Genomic DNA, 22,692 nt, shown 5'->3' with positions numbered 1-22,692 from the left:
ATATGTCAGATTTCTTTATAAAACATTGTGTTCATCTGTATTTTCAGATTAATACTCCCATCCTCAAGTCCCAGGTGGCAGAAAAATCAGACTGATATTAAGATGTATGTCGCTGGTGTTGTTCAGGTAGATCTCTTTTTCAGTTTTCACCCACAAAATTTCCGAGCTTGAATCTCAGTGCTTACATGAAGTGATGTGTGGTGGTTTTTCCCCCTCCTCAGCTTCTCTCCAGTTTAACCCAGGCCACAGTCATAGCTGCAGTTCTCCGTCACGCCAACCAGATGGTGCCGTACTACCTGAGTCTGCCAAAACAGTGCAGGCTCTTTCTCAAAGTAAGCGCTACATATAGATGACACTAACTTAAAGACCAAAATCGTGCTCAGTGCACTGAGATGGATGGTTTTTAATCAAACAAATTAATGTTTAATGTTTTTCATTTGTGACACTAGAGCCTGATCAAACATTGGAGCACAGGAGAGGAGACCGTGAGGGTCCTGGCCTTTCTAGCTCTCAACAAAATCTGCCGGCACAAACAGGAAATCTTCCTAGACTCTGTTCTTAAGGTCAGTTTTACAGCACAGTGTAAGTTTATTTCACAAGTTATGAGATTTTCTTTTGCACTCAATGTCCATGACCATAATGTGCATTACGCTGGTGCTGTTATTTATTTATTTATTTTTCTCAAAAACAAAAAAGCAGCTAGAGAATGAGTTAAAAATAATGCTCAGATAGTGAAAATTTAGTCGAATATGGTAATCTACATTATGGCATTAGAACTATTGACCAATGTCTTAAATGACAAACTGATATTGACCTCAGCTGTCATAAATCTACCACGAATTACTGACAATATTGCATCCACAACCGTTCAAAAGTTTGGGGGTGGTAACATTTTTTAAAAATGTTTTTGAAAGAAGTGTCTTGTGCGCACCAAGGCTGCATTTAAAAATTCTGTAAAAACAGTAATTTAGTAAAACATTATTACAATTTTAAAAGAACTGTTTACTATTTTAATGTTTAAAAATGTAATTAATTCCTGTGATGTTAAAGCTGAATTTTCAGCATCATTACTCCTGTCTTCAGTGTCACATGATCTTTCAAAAATAATTCTAATATGCTGATTTGCTGCTAGAAATATTTCTTATCATAAATGTTGAAACCTGTTATGCTGCTTAAAATGTTTGTGGAAAACATGATACAATTTTTCAGTGTTTTTTGTTGTTGTTGTTGAATAGAAAGAAGAGCAAAGAACAACATTTATTCAAAATAGAAATCTTTACTTTTGATCAGTTGAATGTGTCCTTGCTGAATAAATTAAACATTTCTTTACCAAAAATTGTACTGACCCCAAACTTTGAACAGTAATGTATATTAGGGGGGAAATTCATCAATTTATACATTCGTAATGATGAAATACTTGTGAAGATGCCATGGTTCATTATTAACGGTGATGTTTCTGTTTGCAGCAAATGTACATCGCCTACGTAAAGAACTGCAAGTTCACGTCACCCAACACTCTTCCCATGATTAGTTTCATGCAGCGGACTCTCTCTGAGATGTACTCACTGGACACACAGGTGTCCTACCAGCACGCCTTTATTTACATCCGTCAGCTGGCCATCCACCTCAGGAACGCCATGAATCTGAAGAAGAAGGTAGTTAGAAGTCTTCACAGCTTTTCTTCTGTGTGGAAAAAAAAACAATTCAATTAATTCAACTGTATTTATTTTCTCAGTCTTGATTTTATTGTGAGTGATTCATCATGTTTGTTATTCCAAAGATTTTTTCTCCTTTTCCGCTGACACTTTTAAGTAGCTTTTCAGCTTTGTTAGGTGTTGTTCTAGCAAACTCTCATTCACTCACTTTTCACAATTAAATCAATTTCTGATTTGCAGCTTTATATTGATCGGTATTTTTCTGTTTTGTGCGTTTTCTTCAGGAGACATTTCAGTCTGTGTATAACTGGCAGTATGTGCACTGTGTGTATCTGTGGTGTCGTGTGTTGAGCACCATTTACCCCAGTGAGGTTTTGGAGCCATTGATCTACCCACTGTGTCAAGTCATCATCGGCTGCATCAAGTATGATTGATTTTTTTTTATTTACATTTTTTGACTTTTATTTGGTTTTCATTTTCTTTACAGAGCTATTTCACCCACAAATGAAAAAAGTGAATATGGACATATTCTGCCAAGCTCCGAAAATGAGACAAAAATAGTCAAAGTAGTCCCATTTGCCCAGAGTATTGCCCCATAAAAAATTAGATCTGTTCCTCACACAAAGCTTTCATATTACTTCAGAAGACATTGAATAAAGTGCATGAGTCAAATTAACCAATTTTATGGTGCTTATTTGTCATTTGTGGAGCTTGAAAGTGTCAGGAAGAAATGAATTCATTAACGTTCGGAACAATTTGAAGGCGAGTAAAAGATGTACATTGTTGGGTGAACTAATACTCCTTTTAATGACTTTGTTAGTTACAAACTTTACCAGCAGGTGGCAGCATTTACCATATTTAAGTTTACAGCTTTCAGTGTGTCAACTTGAGCTCAGAACTTCAGCTTTGAATACTACATTACTTTTTTGCCTGCAAATGTGAAGATTTAATAAAAGATAGAATCGTATATTAAAAAAATCCACATTACTTGTTTACATGCAGAAATTCAGTTAAACTCTATCAGGTCAATAATGGCTATATGATGTGTCTGTAGGCTTGTGCCCATCTCCCGGTATTACCCTCTGCGACTGCACTGCGTTAGAGCGATCATCCTGTTGTCTGGCAAAACCAAGACATTTGTGCCCGCCCTGCCCTTCCTGCTGGAGGTGAGACTGACATATCATACTATCATCACAGTCACTATTCCGATATCTCCCTAGCATCTCCCAGGCTGCCTTGAATAAACAGGTTCCTGTGTGGGTGGACGTGGTTTGGCCATGAGAACTGTACCCACAGCGTTTGTCATCACTGTTTCCTTGCTTTTTAACAGTTTACTATAAAACTTTGCCATACTCTGACCTTTCATCACATCTGAAGTACAATAACAAGAATTCTTCATATGAAGAAACTGCCAACTAAAGAGTCAATTACTGAGGTCAACTAGCTTTATCTTTTTTTTTCTTTTTTTTTTGCTCTAAAAGTTGTGATCTGGTTGCTTTTAAAGCAGATTAATTAAGAGATGCAACATTTCAGAGAGTGTTTTACCATGCTAACAATGTGATGTGGTTTAGCTTGCTGATAGACTGTGAGCCCTTTCACTTCACTTCCATCAAAGTAGGTTTTTGTATCAAATCCACCAATTTAAACAATGCAAGACAATTTGAGACTTTTTTTTTTCTTTCCCACTGATGTCACTATTATATTATATTAAATAACATTATTAAATAACATTAACAAATAGCAAAATACACTAACATTTAGAAGTTTAGGTTCAGTAAGATTTTTTAAAAAGGAATTAATACTTTTATTCACCAAGGACTCATTAAATTGATAAAGTCACATTAAAGAGTATTATACATTATTTATTATACATTTATAATCTTACAAAGTTTCTATTTCAAACCAGTTCTGTTCTTTTGAACTTTCTATTCATCATAGAATCCTGAAAAAAATCTAGATTTCCACTGAAATATTAAGCAGCACAGCTGTTTTCACATTGATAATAAAAATACTGTTTATTGAGCAGCAAATCAACAAATCAGCACGTGACACTGAAGACTGGCGTAATGATGCTGAAAATTTAATATTTCACTATAATACTGTTTTTATTGTATTTTTAATCAAATAAATGCACCCTTGGTGAGCATTAAAAAATGGTATTGTAGCTTTTTATAACAATTCCTGAAGGATAAAACCAAGTCCAGCCTCAATCTTCTAAATCTGTCAGATTACAGCACTATTGTGGGTTGTTAACAGAAAATGGAATGTATCTGATTTTTAAACACAAATATCTGTGCAATATGGAAACTCCCTAATATTGCACCTAGTTGGACTCTGGTGAAGCCTAATTATTCAAAAGACCCACGGACTAGTCACTATTGAAAAACCAAGTAGTAGGACAAGACAAGCTACCTAAACGGTCGACAACCTTTAAATTAAAGACTAAAAGACAAGACAGCAGAGATCAGAGTGTGCGGTCTGCATGAATGCGCATCCTAATGTGTGCGAACGCTGCACGTCTTCGTTTTTGGGAGAAGTAGAGGTCACAAACTGTCAACATTTTCCACAGTGTGAGGCGGGTGACAAAACATGTGTGTTTGTGTGTGGCTGGCGTGGGCCCCTGCGGTGACAGCTGTTGTGAGAATAGAAGCGTGGAGGCGACAGCAGCCGAGACCAACGGAAGGGAGGGATGGGGGATGGGGGGTGGTCACTGCTTGGCTGCGATCTCCCACCAGTCCTGACCATACTGCGATAAAGCCTGGGGGGGAAGAGAGTACGTGTACGTGTGTGTGTGTGTGCGCGCATGAGGGAGGTCTGTGGTTCTCACTCAGCTCTCAAATGTGTTGCGCAGACCACATCCTCTGTCAGTGTGGCGACTCCCACCGACCCCCTTCTTGCTCCCTGTGTTTATTTGTGATGTAGTCCACTTCCTGTTTTCGCACTCTTGTTAAAAGTAGGCGCACAGTGATGTAGAGTAGGGCATCTCTCTTTATTTTTCTCTCTTCCCGCTCTTTCTCTCTCTCATTTTATCAGAGCTCTATGATTTTGAGCTTCCTGTTGCAGTAGCCCCTGTGCGTATCAGGTTAGGACCATGCGCCACCACTTCCTCCTGTGTCCCGCAGGCGACACCACATCCGTTGTTTGTCCATGAGCACATACACACATCTAGCTGGTTTAGATGACCTCGTCAAGCACTTTCAACTGCTCTCAAATGCGGAAGCACAGAGATAGACATGCGAGAAGTCACAACCATGTACCATGGTTATGCGTACCTCACTGCTATGCAGTGAACCTATGCGGCCTCACTGTTTGCAGGTGTGACAGCGTGTTTCAATCATTAGTTGTGGAAAAAGTATGGCGAAAAGTATTCATTCTAGTTTGTTGTTTGCAAATGAATATTGGAAATAATTTTATAATAATTAAAAGCAAACCAGTTACTTTTACTAAATAGCAGGTTTTGGTAACATTATTTTGCACTTCCAGCTTTATGGGCAAGTTAATTTAGTATTTAAAAAATTGGTAAATCGAATACATTTTAATGAATCAGTTCATTCAGAGTGTTCATGTACACTACTGTTCAAAATCAAACGTTTTTGTTGTATAACAATAAGTATATACAATAACAATAAGTCTCTTATGCTCACCAAGTCTGCATTTATTTTTTCAAAAATACAGTAAAACAGTAATATTGTGAAATATATATTTTTTTTAATTATTGTTTTCTATATTAGCATATATTTATCTCTGAACACTCCATCTTCAGTGTCACAATCCTTCAGAAATCATTATAATAGTCTGATTTGCTGCTCAAGATGTATTATTATTATTATCAATGTTGAAAACAGTTGTGATGCTTGAAATGTCTGTGAAAACAGTGATAATGTTATAAAAGTCTTTACTGTGACTTTTGATCAATTTAATGCATCCTTGCTTAATAGAAGTATTTATTTATTTCAAAAAATTGTTTTAAATAGTGTAAACTTTTGAATGGTGATGTAAATTTAAAAATTGAGTCCTTGCAGTTCTCACAGGGTGCACTTAGTTTTGTTCAGTGGAAATTCAGTATTTAGCGTTAACTTATGTTAACATTGTTACCCTGTTTGATATCTTTTACCCTATAAATTGTGCTCATCTGCTCATTATTTTATATACAAAATAAAAACATTGGCCTGAAATCGCTTCATTTATACTGATATATAAACAGTACTGTGCGAAGTCTTGGGCACATTTGAATTTTCACCAAAATAAATGGTTTTAAGCCAGTTATTTATATATTTTGCTGTAGTGTGTCATTAGGAAATATCAGTTTAATTGTAATAACCCAGAGTTTTATTGTTAATTTTAATAATCCAGAGAGATTTTTGTATGCACAAGGAGTCTGACAACAGCCGGTGCTCCACACAGAGATCTGATCTCACCATCATTGACTATATATATATAGTGTATATATATACATACATACACACACACACACACATATATATATATATACGCACACACACACACAGGTTTATCTTTATATTCTTTTTGTATTTCTTGTAAAAACATTTTTAAAAAATGTGGTGACAACAGCCGGTGCTCCACATAGAGATCTGATCCCACCATCACACATGTGTGTGAGCTATATATGTGTGTGTGTGTGTGTGTATATATATACACACACATATATACATACATACACACAGTATATATATATGTTTGTGCTTCAGGTTTATCTTTATATTCTTGTATCTCTTGTAAAAAAATAATGGTAATGGTAATCATTAATATAATTTCCTCAATACTTTTACTTCTGATCTACTCTTGTATCTGTATCTACCCAGTTAATGAAGTAACAGGTCATCTGTATGTATTGGTTGGTAGTTAGCATAAGTGTAGTTGGCAAAGGTTGCAAGGGGGTGTAATTACTTTGAGTAACTTGTTGCTTGGGATGCTTGCAGTTTGTATCAGAGTAACTTCTCCAACACTCGTCTGAGTTAGACACCCGAGTTAGATTTTATACTTTAAATTATTACTATAAGCCCTTGAGTAATTCTCTAGTTTGTGTTTGTCTGAATAATCAGTGGGTTACTGCTGTAGTGTTCTTTGTGTGTTTCTGTGCACGTGTGTCTGTGATGGAGTGCTCTGATGTATCTGTTTGTTCACTCTTCCCCTCAGATCCTCCAACAGGAAGACTTCAATAAGAAACCAGGCCGCATGAGTGTAAAGCCCATCAATTTTGCAGTGATCCTCAAACTCAGCAAGACCAATCTCCAAGAAAAGGCTTATAAGGTGACACATCCTGTACATATTTGAGTTTCAGACCTTCATACATTCATAGTGAACATTTTCACTGTATAACTTACACAAATAAATGCATATTCCTTAGGGTTTTTTAGTACCCATCAAATTTTGGAAGATCTCATTTTGAAAGAAGTATGTTATGCTTACAAAGTCTGCATTTATTTGATCAAAATGAAGTAAAATCATTACATTATATATTACAATATTACATTTTCACACAAGTGAAGCGACTCAACTGACGCTGGTTGGTCTCATGACAGTAACAACATGGTGTATGTAGTACGTCCGAATTTCATTCATACCAACCATATTCATACTACATAGAACATACTTTGTAACAGTCGCAAAGTAAATTCAAACGTAGTACCTACTCAGACAGTACACGATTTCGGATGTAGAATGTGTTTGTGTAGTCTTCCAGTTTAAAATGTTCAACAAACAGATTTCCCTTTGCGGCGTTCTCTCCGTATTTACTATTCTTTGCATCATTTAGCCACAGCCTACAACGTGTTGGATTCTTCACTGGAAACTGAAAGGAACTTACTCTTGTTAAATGTTTACTCTTTGAACTCTTGCATCCAGGAACAATACAAGTCAGTGCCATTATGATTAAAAGTTTACTAAGAAGTATTTCCTACTAAAGCAAGGCAGTATTTGACTCTGGTAACCGTAACCATAGCAGACTGGGAGTGGCCTTAGATGGCAACATGCCCAGTGCATTATGGGTGTTGAAGTTGTTTTCTTTCCTTTTTTTTTTTTTTACATTTCTACGATAAAGGCAGCCAAGTTGTATTGAAAGCCCATTTTGCCAGTAGTGAAGTACCCCTTTAAATGCGTAATATTTTTTCAGGATTCTTTGATGAATAGAAGTTCAAAAGAACAGCATTTATTTTAAATCTTGTCTTTAATGTCTTTACTGTCACTTTTGATCAATTTACTGCCGCCTTGCTGAATTGAAATATTAATTTCTATTAAAAAAAAATTGGTACCTAGCCCTAACAGTACAATAAATCCAAAATATTGAGCAAAAATGACATTAAAATGAAACCAAAAACCACAACATAAATGCATCAGATAAAGGACTGGATAAAGATGGCCCCTCCTCCTGGGCTGAGAGCCTGTCATGTGTTCATGCTGACTGGCTGTAACTGGATTGAGGTTAGGAGATGAAAGCCCGAACACGCTGCTACACAGGCTAAAGCGCCGCGCGCTGTGTCGCTGCCAAGAGGATTGCCACACAAGCTGCAGGGATTATCCTGCTCTCCTGGTTGGCACGGGGAAGCTTTCCAGTACATACACCCAGGCCAAGACACCGCAGCCACAGGCCCCCTGAGACGCCGCTCCACCCTTGCTGTCTGGGATCTCTGTCTGACTTACTAAATCTTAAATATTTCCCAACTAGTAAGGGCAGTTACGAGCAGGGCTTTCCCATTTCCATTGCGGAGGAATGTGTTTGTGAGGGCTGAGGCTGTAAATTTTAGGTAGGGCAAGGGATTTAGGTCTGATCCCTGCCCTAAACCGGGTCAGGATTAGTGTGAATGCTTTTATGCCAGGTGTTGAGTAGAGGTGTGAATACTTTGTGGGGGGCAGCCATTTTTGTGTAGGGAAAACTGATTGACTGATAGACATGTATGTAACCTCCTCAGGGACACTAGGCTACTACTACTATGACTATTTAAATTTTTGTTTTGGGGCTTTTTTCCTCATTTTGACATGTCAAATTGTTATCCATTAAAATAGTTACATTTACACTACCATTCAAAAGTTTGGGGACAGTAAGATTTTTATTCAGCAAGGACGTATTCAATTGATCAAAAGTGACAGTAAAGACATTTATAATGTCACAAAAGATTTCTATTTCAAATTAATGCTGTTACTTTGAACTTTCTATTCATCAAAGAATCCAAAAAAGTGTATCACTGTTTCCACAAAAATATTAAGCAGCACAACTGCCTGCAACATCCAACATGCTCTGCGAAGATGTTTCTTGCCTGTGTACATAATCCAACTATAAATAATGAGCAAAACGGAAGGCCTAAAACACTCCAAGTATGTGAACGCAGACAGTCCCAGCTAACCAAATTCGACATTGTGCAAGTATGCATTACATTGTAAGTATTGCCACAAGAGAGCCTGTTATGGACATAAGCGTTAACTGTTTTCTTTAAAAAAATGTTCTTTTTCACTTGTAAGTGCACATCCATCAGTGCTTTTTTCAGTCCATTTAAAAAAAAGCAAGGTCTTGAGACACATTGTTTTAAAAGGTGAACTTATATAACTTATTATAACTTGAACGCCGTGTTTTTAGAACACCATGTCGCTACAAAAGATGTGAGATGAATTGTCAAACATGTCCATACAGTTGAATGCAAAAATGCATTCTGTATGAACAGCCCTTAGCAGACAGTCTTGCTAAGTAAGTTAGCTAAACCCTGAGTTACACATTAGGACGACATTAGGATATCGTCGCTGTCGGGTGGTAACCTTGTATCTCCACGGTTAAAAACTCCAAAAACTCTACTTTTCATAAGATGGGAAAAAAACACTGCCTCTGTTCCCTACCATCACAAACCTGTAACTAATCCACCCGACAGCAACGGTATGTTTCTGGTCTGAGAATGCATCTCATGTGCTGAGTTTTGAATGTCTACGTGTTTTCACTGTTCCAGGATGGTCTAATGGATCAGTTGTATGACCTCATTTTGGAGTACTTCCACACTCAGGCCTGTGCCATTGGCTTTCCTGAGCTGGCCCTGCCTGCTATCGTTCAGGTACTGTTCTGGACAAATGCTTTCACTCTTTCACTTTTCTTTCTAACAGTTACCACATCAGCAACAAGTCATAATAAGTGAAAGTTATGGAGCTTGTACACCAGTTGTATTTAATGGTTCTCATTCTCACAGATCAGATCACACATACAAACTTATTTACAGGCTGTAGTCCAGCTTCTTCAGTCCTCACACCCTAACATACACATCCCAATACTTACACTAGCAACACAGCATACACTTACACTGCAGTGTTCACACTAACACAGTACACAAACACACTTCTTTCACCATTACTTCTTTCAGCCCCCTCTCTCTCTCACACACTCTGGCCACATCCTCTGCTCTGGCCAAAACCAAGCTCTCCTCACTGATGTTTAAAAATCCGGTTTTGAGTATTTATTCTTTTTGGCCCAGTCGGGTTTATTTATAATATCCACTCCCGGTTCTTCCGTACTTTTCATTGGCAGAATTTGAATTCCAGATTTAAGATAAACATTGAACAATTGAATCTACACAGAGAGTTATTAGAACTATATGAATTATTTGAGGATAGTTAGAAATTCTATCTGCATGTGGCTCCATAATATTCACATCATTTTTATGATATTTTAATTGTTTGCTCTTTCTCCCTCTGTCTCTCTCTTGTTGGTCTCAGCTGAAAGCGTTCTTGAAGGAATGCAAAGTGGCCAATTACTGCAAGCCGATGCGCCAGCTGCTGGAGAAGATACAGGAGAACTGCAACCACATCACAGGACGAAGGCAGAAAGCTGCGTTTGGCGTTGCTGATGTCACAGCTGTGGTGAGTACAAGAGATTGCGTGTGTCATTTTATACCAGGAACAGACCGAACATTTGTTGAAGTCGACGTAAATTCAAAATGGATTAATTTACTTTCTTATTACATGTACCTGGCCTTATGCAAGATAAAGCTATAATTTAATCGACAGCTATCATATATTCCATTAGTAAAATGTAGGCCTTGTATCAGAAATACCATGTAAAGGAAAAAAAAAAAAACATTAATGTAAATGTTGAACAATCAGAAACCAGTAAAATCCTAATTGATAAAAATAAGTCCCGCCCTACATTATTTTCACCTTTTTTTTGTTCACTTTAAAGTTCCCATCACTGTAGATGAGTGTTTTGTGTCTTAGCCTAAACTTTTGCATATAGATAATTCTACCTAAATGTTTTATATATTATATTCATAATATACTATATACATATCAAATTTTTTTTATTATATTATATTATATTATATTATATTATATTATATTATATTATATTATATTATATTATATTGTTATATTTCACAATAATAAAATTCATAATTTTGATTCAAATAATCATTTTCATATTTAAAACTTTAATCGGTTACTTTTATTTTAAGGTCATGTAGTTACATTGTACTTTCTCGAATAAGTACTGACTAATATAAATGAACTACAAGTACTTTCAAAATAGTTACGGTTAGGGTTTGGTTTAGGGCTGGTTTCTTGTAATTAAGCAGAATTTACTGTTATTACTATGGTAAGTACATGTAGTAACGTGTAACTACATCACCTTAAAATAAAGTATAGATTTGCTTCTGCATTAGTAATTTTTATACATTTACATTTTTGTACATTTGCTGTCTATTAGGGATGTGACAGTGATGAAATCTTTCCCTCTTTTGCACCTTGCTTTTAAATCGCTAATAAGCAGAGCGAGTGTTTTCAATTAATGAAGTGAACTGAAAATGCTCCATGCCAGTGGACTCGCACTGTAATGAATGCCAGTGCAGCCGTGAGCATTTTACTTTCGCTTTTGAATTGGCTTCAATTCGGGGGCGGCAATTGCTTAAATGATGGGTTCACTATTATTCTTCATGAAAAACACATCTAATCCTTTGCAGGTTCCCTGTTAGAATTGGGTTTAAATCCAAAACATTGCCAAATAGATGTTTTTAGTGTAGTGTCTGTTCTCTAACTGAACTAAATGATTTTTTATTACTACAAAAATGGTGGGGGGCGATGCCGCGGTGGGCAAGTGATGTAAGGGATAGTTCACCCAAAAATAATAATTCTATTATTATTTAGTTGTTCCAAACCTGTATGTTATTCTTTCTTCTGAACACAGAAGAAGATATATTGAAGAATGTTGACATAGCCATTGACTTCCGTAGTATTTTTTTCTATTCAATGGAACTCTGTTTGGTTACCCAGATTCTTCAAAACATCATCTTCTGTGTTCGGCAAAACATTGGAACAACTGGTGTGGAACAACTTGAGGGTGTATAAATGATTGAACTATCCCTTTAACTACTTTAGCACCCATTGAATGAGTGTTTTTTTATTTTTTTATCCATTTGTTTTGACAAATTCTTTCAAGCCAAGGAAGTTTTTTTTCTCCTTTCTAAGTTTTTTTTTCCAATTACACAATGACCGTAACAGCACTTCTAGTCAGACATTTGTGAGCTGTGGGACCAGACATGGCAGTCCGATGTTTATTTTAGTTGTAAAAGCGGACTGTTATCCCTGCAGTTCCTCTTCTTTCCACCCACCTCAAACACCACCCTGCCTTCCGTCCCCCCGCAGGTGACTGCTGGTCACCCACAGTCTTCGTCTGTGTTTGCGTGTTCAGAGCCCTGCGTGTTTACGTGTGAACACATCTGAGTGTGTGTTGCTGTGGCCAGTTGAAAACAACATGTGGCGGTTGGCCTGAGGCCTAGTTGACCACACCACCTGCAGGTCAGGAAGTGCAGTCACAGGTCCTCAGACAGACACACGTGGCCACCGTGGCACAGAGTACTATTACTACCGTAGCGTGATGCTGGGTCGGTGGCGGATATGAGAGCAGATGAAAGTAATGGAGCGGAAAGCTTTCTAATGCCATTTCTCTCAGCGAGAGACTCTGAGGAGGACGAGCAGACATTAAGTGCTTTGTTTGTGAGCGTCTGGTAACGTCAATCCAGTAGCAGATTGGAGCAGACTTTGTGCTAGCTGTTTATGTTTGTAGTTTTGAGAATGTCACTATATATATATATATATATATATTAGGTTGGTCCTTATCAAGTCCAATTTTTTATTTTTTTTGCAAAATGTTAGTGTCTTAACCTCTTAAACTGTTCCTTTTAACTTCAAAATTAGAAATATGCAAAAATGTTGACAAAAAAATGATATTTAGAGGTTGCTCAATCATGTAGAAGATTGCCTATGTTAAGCTGTGTGGCGTTACTGTGATATGCAAGTAATATTAAAAGTTGCTGCAAATGAACTACATTTTATTGAAATCAGAGCAACACTGACATGACAACAATGACAACATTCTCAAAAAAAGCACAAAGTTTTCAACAATCCCTCATTTCTGATGATCAGCAGCCAGTGTTGACTTTTTGCAGTCTGGATAGATCGGTCGGTGATCTTCCACCACATGAAGGAGAAACTGCAATTGTTCTTCAGAGTGTGTGAGAGAGCCATTGTATTTTTGAATCAGAGCCACTCCTCTCTCGGCGTGATCATTGACTACTTTCATTGCATGTATGGTTGCCTGTGCCTCCTGATAATCTGCTTGATTCGGCCAAAGTTCCGCGTCAATTTCAAGGAACGTAATGTAATTTTTTTAACCAAAAAATGTGCTCTAAACCCAAACAGTAACCAAGGTGATCATCAATAGAAATATGTATTGATTCCACCAGGAAAGGTAATTCTGCTAAACCGGGTCATGGATGGATTAATTTGGATTTAGTTTCTACAATAAGTAAACTGAGATATGTATCTAAAATACATATTTAGGAATATATGGTGCATTAGATGCTTTTATGGAGATTTTTTTGGAATTTTACTAGCCAGGTACAATACCAATTCAAATGATCTGTTTTTACGAAAGTCATCAAAATCTCAAAGTTTAAAGCTATTGAGCTACCAGTAATTATGTTACTGCCATAAAAATTGGCATGCTGTATTTTCTTATATAAAAGAACAATTTGAAGGGTTAAGAGCATGACAATTGGAGACTTTAAAAATAAGGACCACCCTTTATATATATATATATATATATATATATATATATATATATATATATATATATATATATATATATATATATATATATATATATATATATATATAATATTATTATTATTATTATTATTATTATTATTATTATTTTTTCAGTTTTAGCTTTTAGTTAGTTTTCATTGTGCATAAATCTTTTATTTTTTTGGAAAATTAATTTCAGTTTCAGATATAATGGGATTAATGTAATTCCGATCTAGCAAGTGTGTGCATAGCCACTTCTAGTTTCACCTGATGCCAATGCAGAGAGCTGGAGAATGAGAATGGAGAAAGTCAGGTGAATGACTTATAAGGGTACTATTAGCCTATGCCCTTTTACGAAGTCTTGATTTTGTTTTTGGGGTGTACTATATGTTTTCATGCTTGATTGTTCAAAATACACATTATTTTTCTCATATTTTACATTATTGCAGCACCTCTCTCCCCGGTCTGGCTCGGAACACGCTGATTTCGATGAAGTCCCTCTTTCCGAAATACGAAATGTGCTGTGATTGGTTAGCTGGCCCAGTGTGTTGTGATTGGCAGTGCTTTGCGTGTGTTCGGGAAATGTCCCACCTCTCCATAACTGTGAGTTCTTCTCTAGTGTAAATATTGAGGATGGCGTCAATTTCAAACCAATTCAAGCCTAATTCAGACCCTGACAATGTTAACGAACAAGAGGAGAACGAGATGTGCAGAACGGATTTCATGCAAATACTTTGCAAGCATGGATTTCATAGGACATTTCAGACTGTAATTTTCGTATACATTATAGATACAATGTTATCCTCCATTTAATCGTGATATTTGTCGGAAAACTAAGGTAATACAAAGCAGTAATCGATCACAAAACCATGGTTAATTTTCCGAAGGAGCGGTGAACAGTCTTACAAAAGTTTTAACCAGTTTGTCAGCCTTAGGAAGTTCAAACTAATGAGTTTTGGAAACGGGGTGGAATTTGTGTAAAACCAAGGTCAGACATTATACAGACCCATCAGTTATCTACGCATCCACACCCATCAAGAAATATTTTATTTCTCAAAAATATTAGTATAACATGCACTTGTTGTGACATTTTAACTGGCATAAGTAAAAACAATATATATCTTAAATGATTATACCCATACACTGGAAACCTGTAGCCTACCTGGATCAGAAATATGTAACAAACAGACTACTCAAATGAAAGCTTACAACAGGAATAGCCTTGATTAGAGAGTTGTTTGCAAAACATATCCTGTAAACTTTCACACGTTTGCTAAACTTAACACAAACAGTTTTCAATATAGCTAAGTAAAAATAAGAGTTAGACAATAGACACCAGACACCAGACAGACAATGATTTATGCAACAGATGCACTTTCTTTACTCGTCTCACAAAATTAATAGAAGTGCACAGCTGAAATACAAACACTGAACATATTGTATGCAAACCTATAATAATTCAATTACATATTAAATAATAAACATTTAATCTTGATTAGGGTAGAGCATTGTTCCACGCAGAAAGAGAAGTCAGTTTTGAGCCATTTAGTCCCACGGCAGTCAGAACAAAATCAGGACATGTATATTATACACTTGAGGGTTTTGTTTGAATGCAATCCCTGTGGATTATCACTAACCACTGAACCTGAACTGCAGAATCAACAGGAGAAAGAATGAAAGTTAATCTCAGTGTATCTCGATGAGGTAATCTGTGATTACCGCCCAGAGGTACACAATAATACAAGAATCTGATAGACCACAACCTTCTCTTTATTAAACTTTTTTTCATTATTATTATTTTTATACCTAGCCAAGTTTAATTTATAAGTTTGTCTTTACAGTAAATGCGAACGTCGCTAAGACCGGAAGAGTATGAGCGGAAGTAAATGTGCGCACACTCGCATCACCGAAGCTCACAGGCGCCATCTTGAGCACCTAACCCTAGCATCTAAATTATTTTATAATTTATTAGTAATTCTATAAACAGGTAATTCAAATTTAATACAAAATATGCATTCATTTGATTAACGTATATCATTGTAATCCATTTCAGATTTCAGTCGCTAAACATCGCATACAGAAAATGAACTATTTTGTTTGTTATATACATGTCAATCAGATGCCCGCCCTCCTGTTTGATTTTGCATCTATTTTTGGCACAATAAATTAGATCAGACCATCTGACATTGATTGGAATTAAAAATATAAATTAAATTGGCAATATAAAATACATTTTCTTTGTAATTCTATTTAGTTTTTCTTTATATTGTAGTGTACATTTGTCCTTTTTTTCCTTTTTTTTTTTGTGATATTTTTTGTCTTCATAACCATTTCAGTTAACAATAAAAACCCTGGTGCTGACTGGGATGATAATGACAAAGTTGGTGGGGAGAAAAAAAATGAGGGGGCGGCAGGGGTGAAGGTTGTGAAAGAAGGTGAGAAGTTGCTTCCTCTCTGGGGCGAGATCTCTGCTCCATTCATCTCCATCTCCGCTCTCATTTGTCACCCCTGCCGATGCACAGCCCGTTCATCTGTCCTCCCCGCCCCTTGCTGTCTCTGGAACGACTCATGCTTCTGATAAATATTTAAGGGCATTTAAGACTGAAATGCAGGAGGGGTGGACGGGTTTTTCTCTCCTCTGTGTAATGTTGAGCTGTAGGGAGAGATGCAGTAGGGCAGAGCATGCAGACAGCATGGCACCACGCCGGGGTGCGTCTGTCGCCGGGCTCTGGCCAGCAGGAAAGATGTCCTTTAGTAACGAGGGTGGCATGGCAAACTTCTCACCCGGCACTGCCGCCAGCACAGCTGCATAAAGCCGCTTGCCCCACGGATTAGTCCAACAAACAAATATCTGTCCCTGTGGGTCGTGCCAGTGCCTTCAACAGCTCTAATACTATCACACTATGACACACTTCACACAGAGGTTAAATATCTACCTACCTATATTATACCAATATAATACCTACCCACCTTTCTAATGTTATGTTAGTATTATTTATATTCCATTATTTATTCATATACTGCCATTAGTTTTTTATTCATATTTTGAATTAGCTTTTTTAGTTTTAATTTAGTTTTTAGTGATTTTCTAATGTGCTTGTCTTTTTTTTTTTTTTTACTTTTATGTGTAAATAGTTTTAATTTATATTTATTTACATTTACATTTTTTTCATCCGTCATGATACATACAAAGATTTACATATTTATTTTACTAGTACATAAGTTAATATTGAGCAACATAGACACTATATGCCCAGCTATTTTATTTATTATTATTATGCTTATATGACATATCAACACTATTAAACTGTCACCCACTTGAATGGCATTCTAACCATTGCAATGGCTAAAACAATGCATCGTGATTTCTTGCAGTTCATTTTAGCCTCAGTACCGTAGTGCGCCAAGTGATCGCATCAGGATTTCTTTCCAGAATGTGCACAGCAGTTATTGAACAGATGCTTCAAAGGATGAAGCCCCCAGTTTGCCATAGAGCTTAGCCTTGCTGGTCATGTACACATCTGTTAGCTTTGTTAGCGTCTGTTGTATATTGCGCCTTTTTGTAGCTTTGGTCATTTTCACTACTCTACAAACTGATGCAAATTGTTATAAATAAGTTTAGCTAACTGTAGACTGAAGTTGAGATTTATTATGGTCTATTGGATTTGGAGGTCAACTAATCTCATTTTACCTGATCAATATCATCCACAAAGACCTTTAAGGAAAGACTGGCGGAGATTCACTCTCTTATACCCCTGCCCCTTTATCCTCCTGCGAGCCACTTATCTTTTCTTTTTGAAAGCGTGGTCCACTTCAGTTTTTGAAAATTACTACGATTGGCTTGATTCTTTATTAATATTACTTTAGGGTGTAGTGATAGACCCTACAAACTTTCAGTTTTTTAGGGGGTGATTGATCCACAATAACAGAAGAGGCCTGTGTGTACTTGTCATGTCTTATAATTGTAGGCTGTAAGTTTATGGCTTTATTTTGTGTTGAATGTGTATTCAGATCCCTTTTGTTTAGCTCTCCTATGGGTGAATATGCACAACATATGAACATTTGTTGTGTGTTTTTATTTTGGTGTGTTTACAGGCAGCCTGGGAGAAACAAGTAGCAGAGGAAGGCACTCCCATCACTAAATATTACAGCCAGTGGAAGAAACTTCGTGAAAAGGAGATTCAGCTGGAGATCTCTGGGAAAGAAAGGGTAAAAATGGCAAATCCACAGCAATTATTACCATTAGACCAAAATAATCCAAACCACACTTTTCAGCGTAAGCTGGATTTAGACGGATCGGGGCTGTACACTCATCTTTCACCAGTGGGAGCCGCAGTACAATGCTTTAGTTTGATCCTCAGAAAGAATCATATCATTTTGATTATATATATATCGAGACAGCTGTTTAGCCCAGTGCTATTTTAATGCTAGTCTTAAAATTTAAACACACAGTTGTGATCATCTTTGTGAAAACTGTAGTGCTGGTTCTGTGAAAGCACCTACTGTGTGTGTTCTTGTATGTGTGTGGAGCTGGAGCATGTCCGTAGGGAGATAATGGAGATGACACCAGGCGGAGTGTTGGCGTCTAGGAAGCGGCAGATTGGCGGAGGAGGCGGCAGGGCTAGTGCTACAGGAAGAGTATTATAGCGCTCAGGGCTGCGTCCCAGGCTTTGATCCACCGAGTCCCCACGCTCAGATCTGATTACCTCTCCCTCCTGCCTCTACTGCCTCTGCCACTTCCTCCATCAATACACACACACACACACATACTTAAATCCTATTATGTTTTTAGGGGAGAATACACATTTATTACCTTTTTGTTTAAGAATTCTATTTTCTCACTATTATATTATAATTATATATATATACATTTAAATCCTTTGTATTAGTAAGATATCTATAGATAAAAGAAGCTCATTTTGTGACATCTGATGTTAATGAGATGGAAGGAAACTCGCAGAATAGCTCATTGTACAACTAGAAAAAAAGTGTTTTTTTTTTTTTTCATAAACAATTGTAGATGTCTCAACCAGATTTGATCTTAAACTAAATCTGAAACAAACCCCCAAAAAAACGTCGTATTCTCATTAACGTCATATCTGCAGCTTTTGTTCACGTTTTTGCCCCTTTTGATTAATGATAGTATTTAAAGATTTTTTTCTCTAAAAAGATTTAATCTTTTTTTTCTCTTTCTCATCGCTGTGTAATTTAGATGGAGGATTTGAATCTCCCTGAAATCAAGCGCAAGAAGGCTGATGAGAAAAAGGCTGACAAAAAGGAGTTCAAGGGTCTCTTTGATTCAGATAATGACGACGATGATGATGACGACGACCTGTTCAAATCCAAAGGTAAGGCTTCATGTTAATGTACTACTCTGTTCCCTCATTGCAACTAATGTATATACCTTACTAACATGTGCAATGGGAAAGATTTTTGTTTTCCTGTAATGCCTTTCTTTGTCACTGGGAGGCTGCTGTCCATTGCACTGCGCTGTCAGAAGATTCTCTTATCAGAGATGACAAATACAAAATGTATTAAATTTAGTAGTAGTAAAGGAGTCAATTTTACCCAACAGATCTATTGAACTTTATATTTGAACTCTGATTAAATATTCTTCTCAACCCATTATACTTCTCTATAGCAGCATTTCTGCGTGAAACGGGATCTTTAGCAAGAAAAAAATGTAGGATGGGTCTTGATTTTCTTCATTACTGGTTGTGAACTGGTTGTGAAACATGGTCGCTATATGACAGGATTAGAGAGGAAGCTGTCAGCTGAAGGGGAACGTTGTTTTAGAGGTGGAGCAAGCAATAACATAGATTTGTATAACAAAAGATTGTAAAGATAAATATTCTTTCTATATTTTAATATGTGCAGATGAATCATGCACAAAAAGTTAAGGAATGTATATTAAGAAATCAAACTATTTTGATTTCATTTTGGCTTTGAAAAGTTGATTTATTTATTAATTTACAGTTGATATGGAATATTTAGGAACATTTCCAGTAGGAAACGAAACTGTATTACATGCATAATAATTTAAATACTTTAATAAGTAATTAAATAAATAATTTACAATAATATATTATAATTTATATTAAAAAAAAAATATATATATATATATATATATATATATATATATATATATATATATATATATATATATATATATATATATCTGTTCCATTTCAGTTGTATGAGCCCAGTATCTCTCTTTTTCTCCCTCTCCCTCTCCCTCTCCCTCTCCCTCTCCCTCTCTCTCTCTCTCTCTCTCTCTCTCCCTCTCCCCCTCTCTCCCTCTCTCTCCCTCTCTCTCCCCCTCTCTCCCCCTCTCTCTCTCTCCCTCTCCAATCTCTCTCTCCCTCTCTCTCCCCCTTTCTCTCTCTCTCTCTCTCTCTCTCTCTCTCTCTCTCTGTGTGTGTGAATGGATCTCAGTGGAGGGCAGGTCAGCTGTCAGGCGTGCACTTGCCTCTCCTCTTTAACTCTATATCTGGAGTTGTGTGCTGGGTCATGTGTCGGACACATGCCACACTCTCCCACTCCTCCCGCCCTTGAGCCGACAGCCGCAGAAAAAGTCCCATGGAGGTGGGAGGCAAGAGGAAGTTTTTGTTTTTTTCTTTTCTTTTTTTTTATACATCTGGTGCTCGTTGTGTGGAGTCCTTACAAATCTCTCTCTCTCATTCTGTCGGTCTCTCACTCTCTTACTCTGTTCTCTCTTACAGGAAGCTTTTTTTTTTTGCATACTTGGATCCCAGTGGGGGTTTGTAATTCAAAACATTCGCTTGGAAAGATGTTAGTGGCCGCTCCTTCACCACACGGCTTAACCGGCCCCATACCTCCAGCGCTTAGACCTGGAGAACAGAGTCACATGACCTCTAATATATTAATTTGTGGTCTCGGTTGCATATTGTCAAACAAAAAGCCCTTTTTTGTTGTTGGTTTGTTGTTCTGTTCTACTCTTTTTACCAAACCAACAAATATATAATATATATACCAACAAATATAATCAACAAATATATTTAACTTTTTCACACTTTTGATTAAGAATTCACTTCTGCAGTTTGTTTTATGGCATTCACATGGCAGAGTTTCAGTGTAAGTGGCTGTAGAAGTTAGAAGAGGGCTGGAAAAGACAAGAGTGGAGGTGGAAGGAAGAAGAGACTATTTATAATGTTTTTATTTTTTTTATTTGTATGGCGTACCAATATTTATGTGTCCATACCCCGGATGCTAGGCTAATACAACTTCTGACTATGAGTTGAAGACGTGACTGGTTTTGCTGGAGCTTGTTTTGAAGCAGGTTACCTTAGCATCAAGCAGTTGCTGATGGATAGTATAATACAAATATAAATAAAAATGTACTGACAGTTAGCTTAGTGTGTACAGTATTTACTTTAAAACATGAAAACAGAATGTCCATTATAATTTAGGTGTTTTTTGTTGTTGTAATATCACCATTGGTAATATTTTTATATCCTTCAGGTTAGTTTTATAAACCCCCACATGCACATTTAATTAAAATAAATTCTAGAGATTTCTATGATTCATGCATGTTTTAAAGAAAGTACACACATTAAATTGATCAAAGGTAACAGTAATTACATTTATTTTAAACTGCTCTTTTGACATTTCTTTTTTTTTTTATCAAAGAGTCCTAAGAAATATTTTCCACAAATATATTAAGCAGTACAACTGTTTTCAACAAGAAATGTTTCACCAATCAGCATATTAGTTCATGTGATGATGCTGTAAATTTCGATTTACCATCACAAGAATACATTACATTTTTAAATATATTACAATAGAAAACAGACATTTTAAAATGTAATAATAATAATTCATATTAATAATTCACTCATCCACCACAGTTGAAAAGAGAAACAATTTTCAAACGGTTCATACAAACTTTTTTTCTTTCTGTAAATGCACGCTTGTTGTAGTTCTCTTCTCTTAACTCTTTTTGGTTTGTTTGTCTATGAAGTTATGATGTGCTTCACCACCTGCCAGGTTTGTCTACTTTTACCCTACTAATGTTCTTAAGTCATGTTAGTTTGTCATTTTGATGTCGCTGCAGTGTGCCAGGACATTTAATGCTGTCGACTTTCTCAAAGACTTGTCTCGAGGCTCTTCCATCTTAATGTGTGTTTGCTCATTTTGTAAACTCCCTGATCTTCAGTGTTCCTGTGTCGAGGCTGTTTTCAGTGCTGAGAGCAACATGTAGATTGTGTCTTTGATTTGTTTCCCCCTCCTACATCATCACAGTATTGATCAGCCCCACAGGCAGTCATTAAAGTCTTTGCCTCGTGCTCCTGGTGGACTTTCTGTACCCTCTCTGAACTCTACGGTCAGCCGTCCACCGGTTATATTAAGATGCATGAGCCCGCTCTTCAGCAGCGAGGTGTGCGCATGGTGTTGAGCTCGGCTCCCCCTCTGGCTGGCTCCAGTGTGTTCTGGGTAATTAGGGTGGAGGGTGTCTATGCTGCCATTCACCTCCCAGGCAGCATCGTATCAAATCCCACTTCAAAGCTCAGGGATTTCAACCTTGCGTCTTCAGAGAGCACGAGACTCTCCCACACACACACCTCTGGATTAGCGAGGCTAAATTGCCGTCAGATGCTAGCCTTTATTTTTGTCATGTAAATGGTAACCTGTGCGTGAGCAGCATGGGTAGGTCAGTGGTGTAGTCTTGTCTCTAGATGAATGCTCACACTAAAATTATACAAGCTTCGTTGAGTGTTTAATGGGAATCCACATGTGCAGAAGTTTCTTGAAAATGTTAAATGTTATTTTATAACACTTAGTATTCACTAGCAGAGCAAAAAGTGAAAGGGATTTCTGAAGTCAGTCAGTAAAAAAAAAAAAAAAAAGATTTTAGAGGCAGACCAATTCATCATACTTTGATTAGTGATGCACCAATTTTTTTTTTATAATTTTTTTTTTTTTTACAGAAACACTGAAACTGAAG

The 22,692-nt window shown here is 36.8% G+C and overlaps 1 protein-coding gene across 1 annotated transcript in view; it reads left to right on the top strand.

The window, feature by feature from the left end:
* The window catches only part of noc2l (NOC2-like nucleolar associated transcriptional repressor), a 29,288-nt gene that overhangs the window by 3,530 nt on the left and 3,066 nt on the right, over positions 1 to 22,692 (top strand). The window contains exons 7-17 of the mRNA XM_084099590.1: positions 48 to 126; positions 222 to 332; positions 450 to 563; positions 1,467 to 1,655; positions 1,940 to 2,079; positions 2,710 to 2,821; positions 6,813 to 6,926; positions 9,608 to 9,709; positions 10,365 to 10,508; positions 17,823 to 17,936; positions 18,940 to 19,075. Coding sequence (XP_083955716.1) covers positions 48 to 126; positions 222 to 332; positions 450 to 563; positions 1,467 to 1,655; positions 1,940 to 2,079; positions 2,710 to 2,821; positions 6,813 to 6,926; positions 9,608 to 9,709; positions 10,365 to 10,508; positions 17,823 to 17,936; positions 18,940 to 19,075 — 1,355 coding nt within the window. The remainder of the gene's footprint in view (positions 1 to 47; positions 127 to 221; positions 333 to 449; positions 564 to 1,466; positions 1,656 to 1,939; positions 2,080 to 2,709; positions 2,822 to 6,812; positions 6,927 to 9,607; positions 9,710 to 10,364; positions 10,509 to 17,822; positions 17,937 to 18,939; positions 19,076 to 22,692) is intronic.

Source organism: Abramis brama, assembly GCF_963993115.1.
Source record: "Abramis brama genome assembly, chromosome: 22".
Lineage (NCBI taxonomy): Eukaryota > Metazoa > Chordata > Actinopteri > Cypriniformes > Leuciscidae > Abramis > Abramis brama.
Note: the sequence above shows the minus strand (reverse complement) of the source record. Positions and strands in the feature narration are given on the sequence as shown.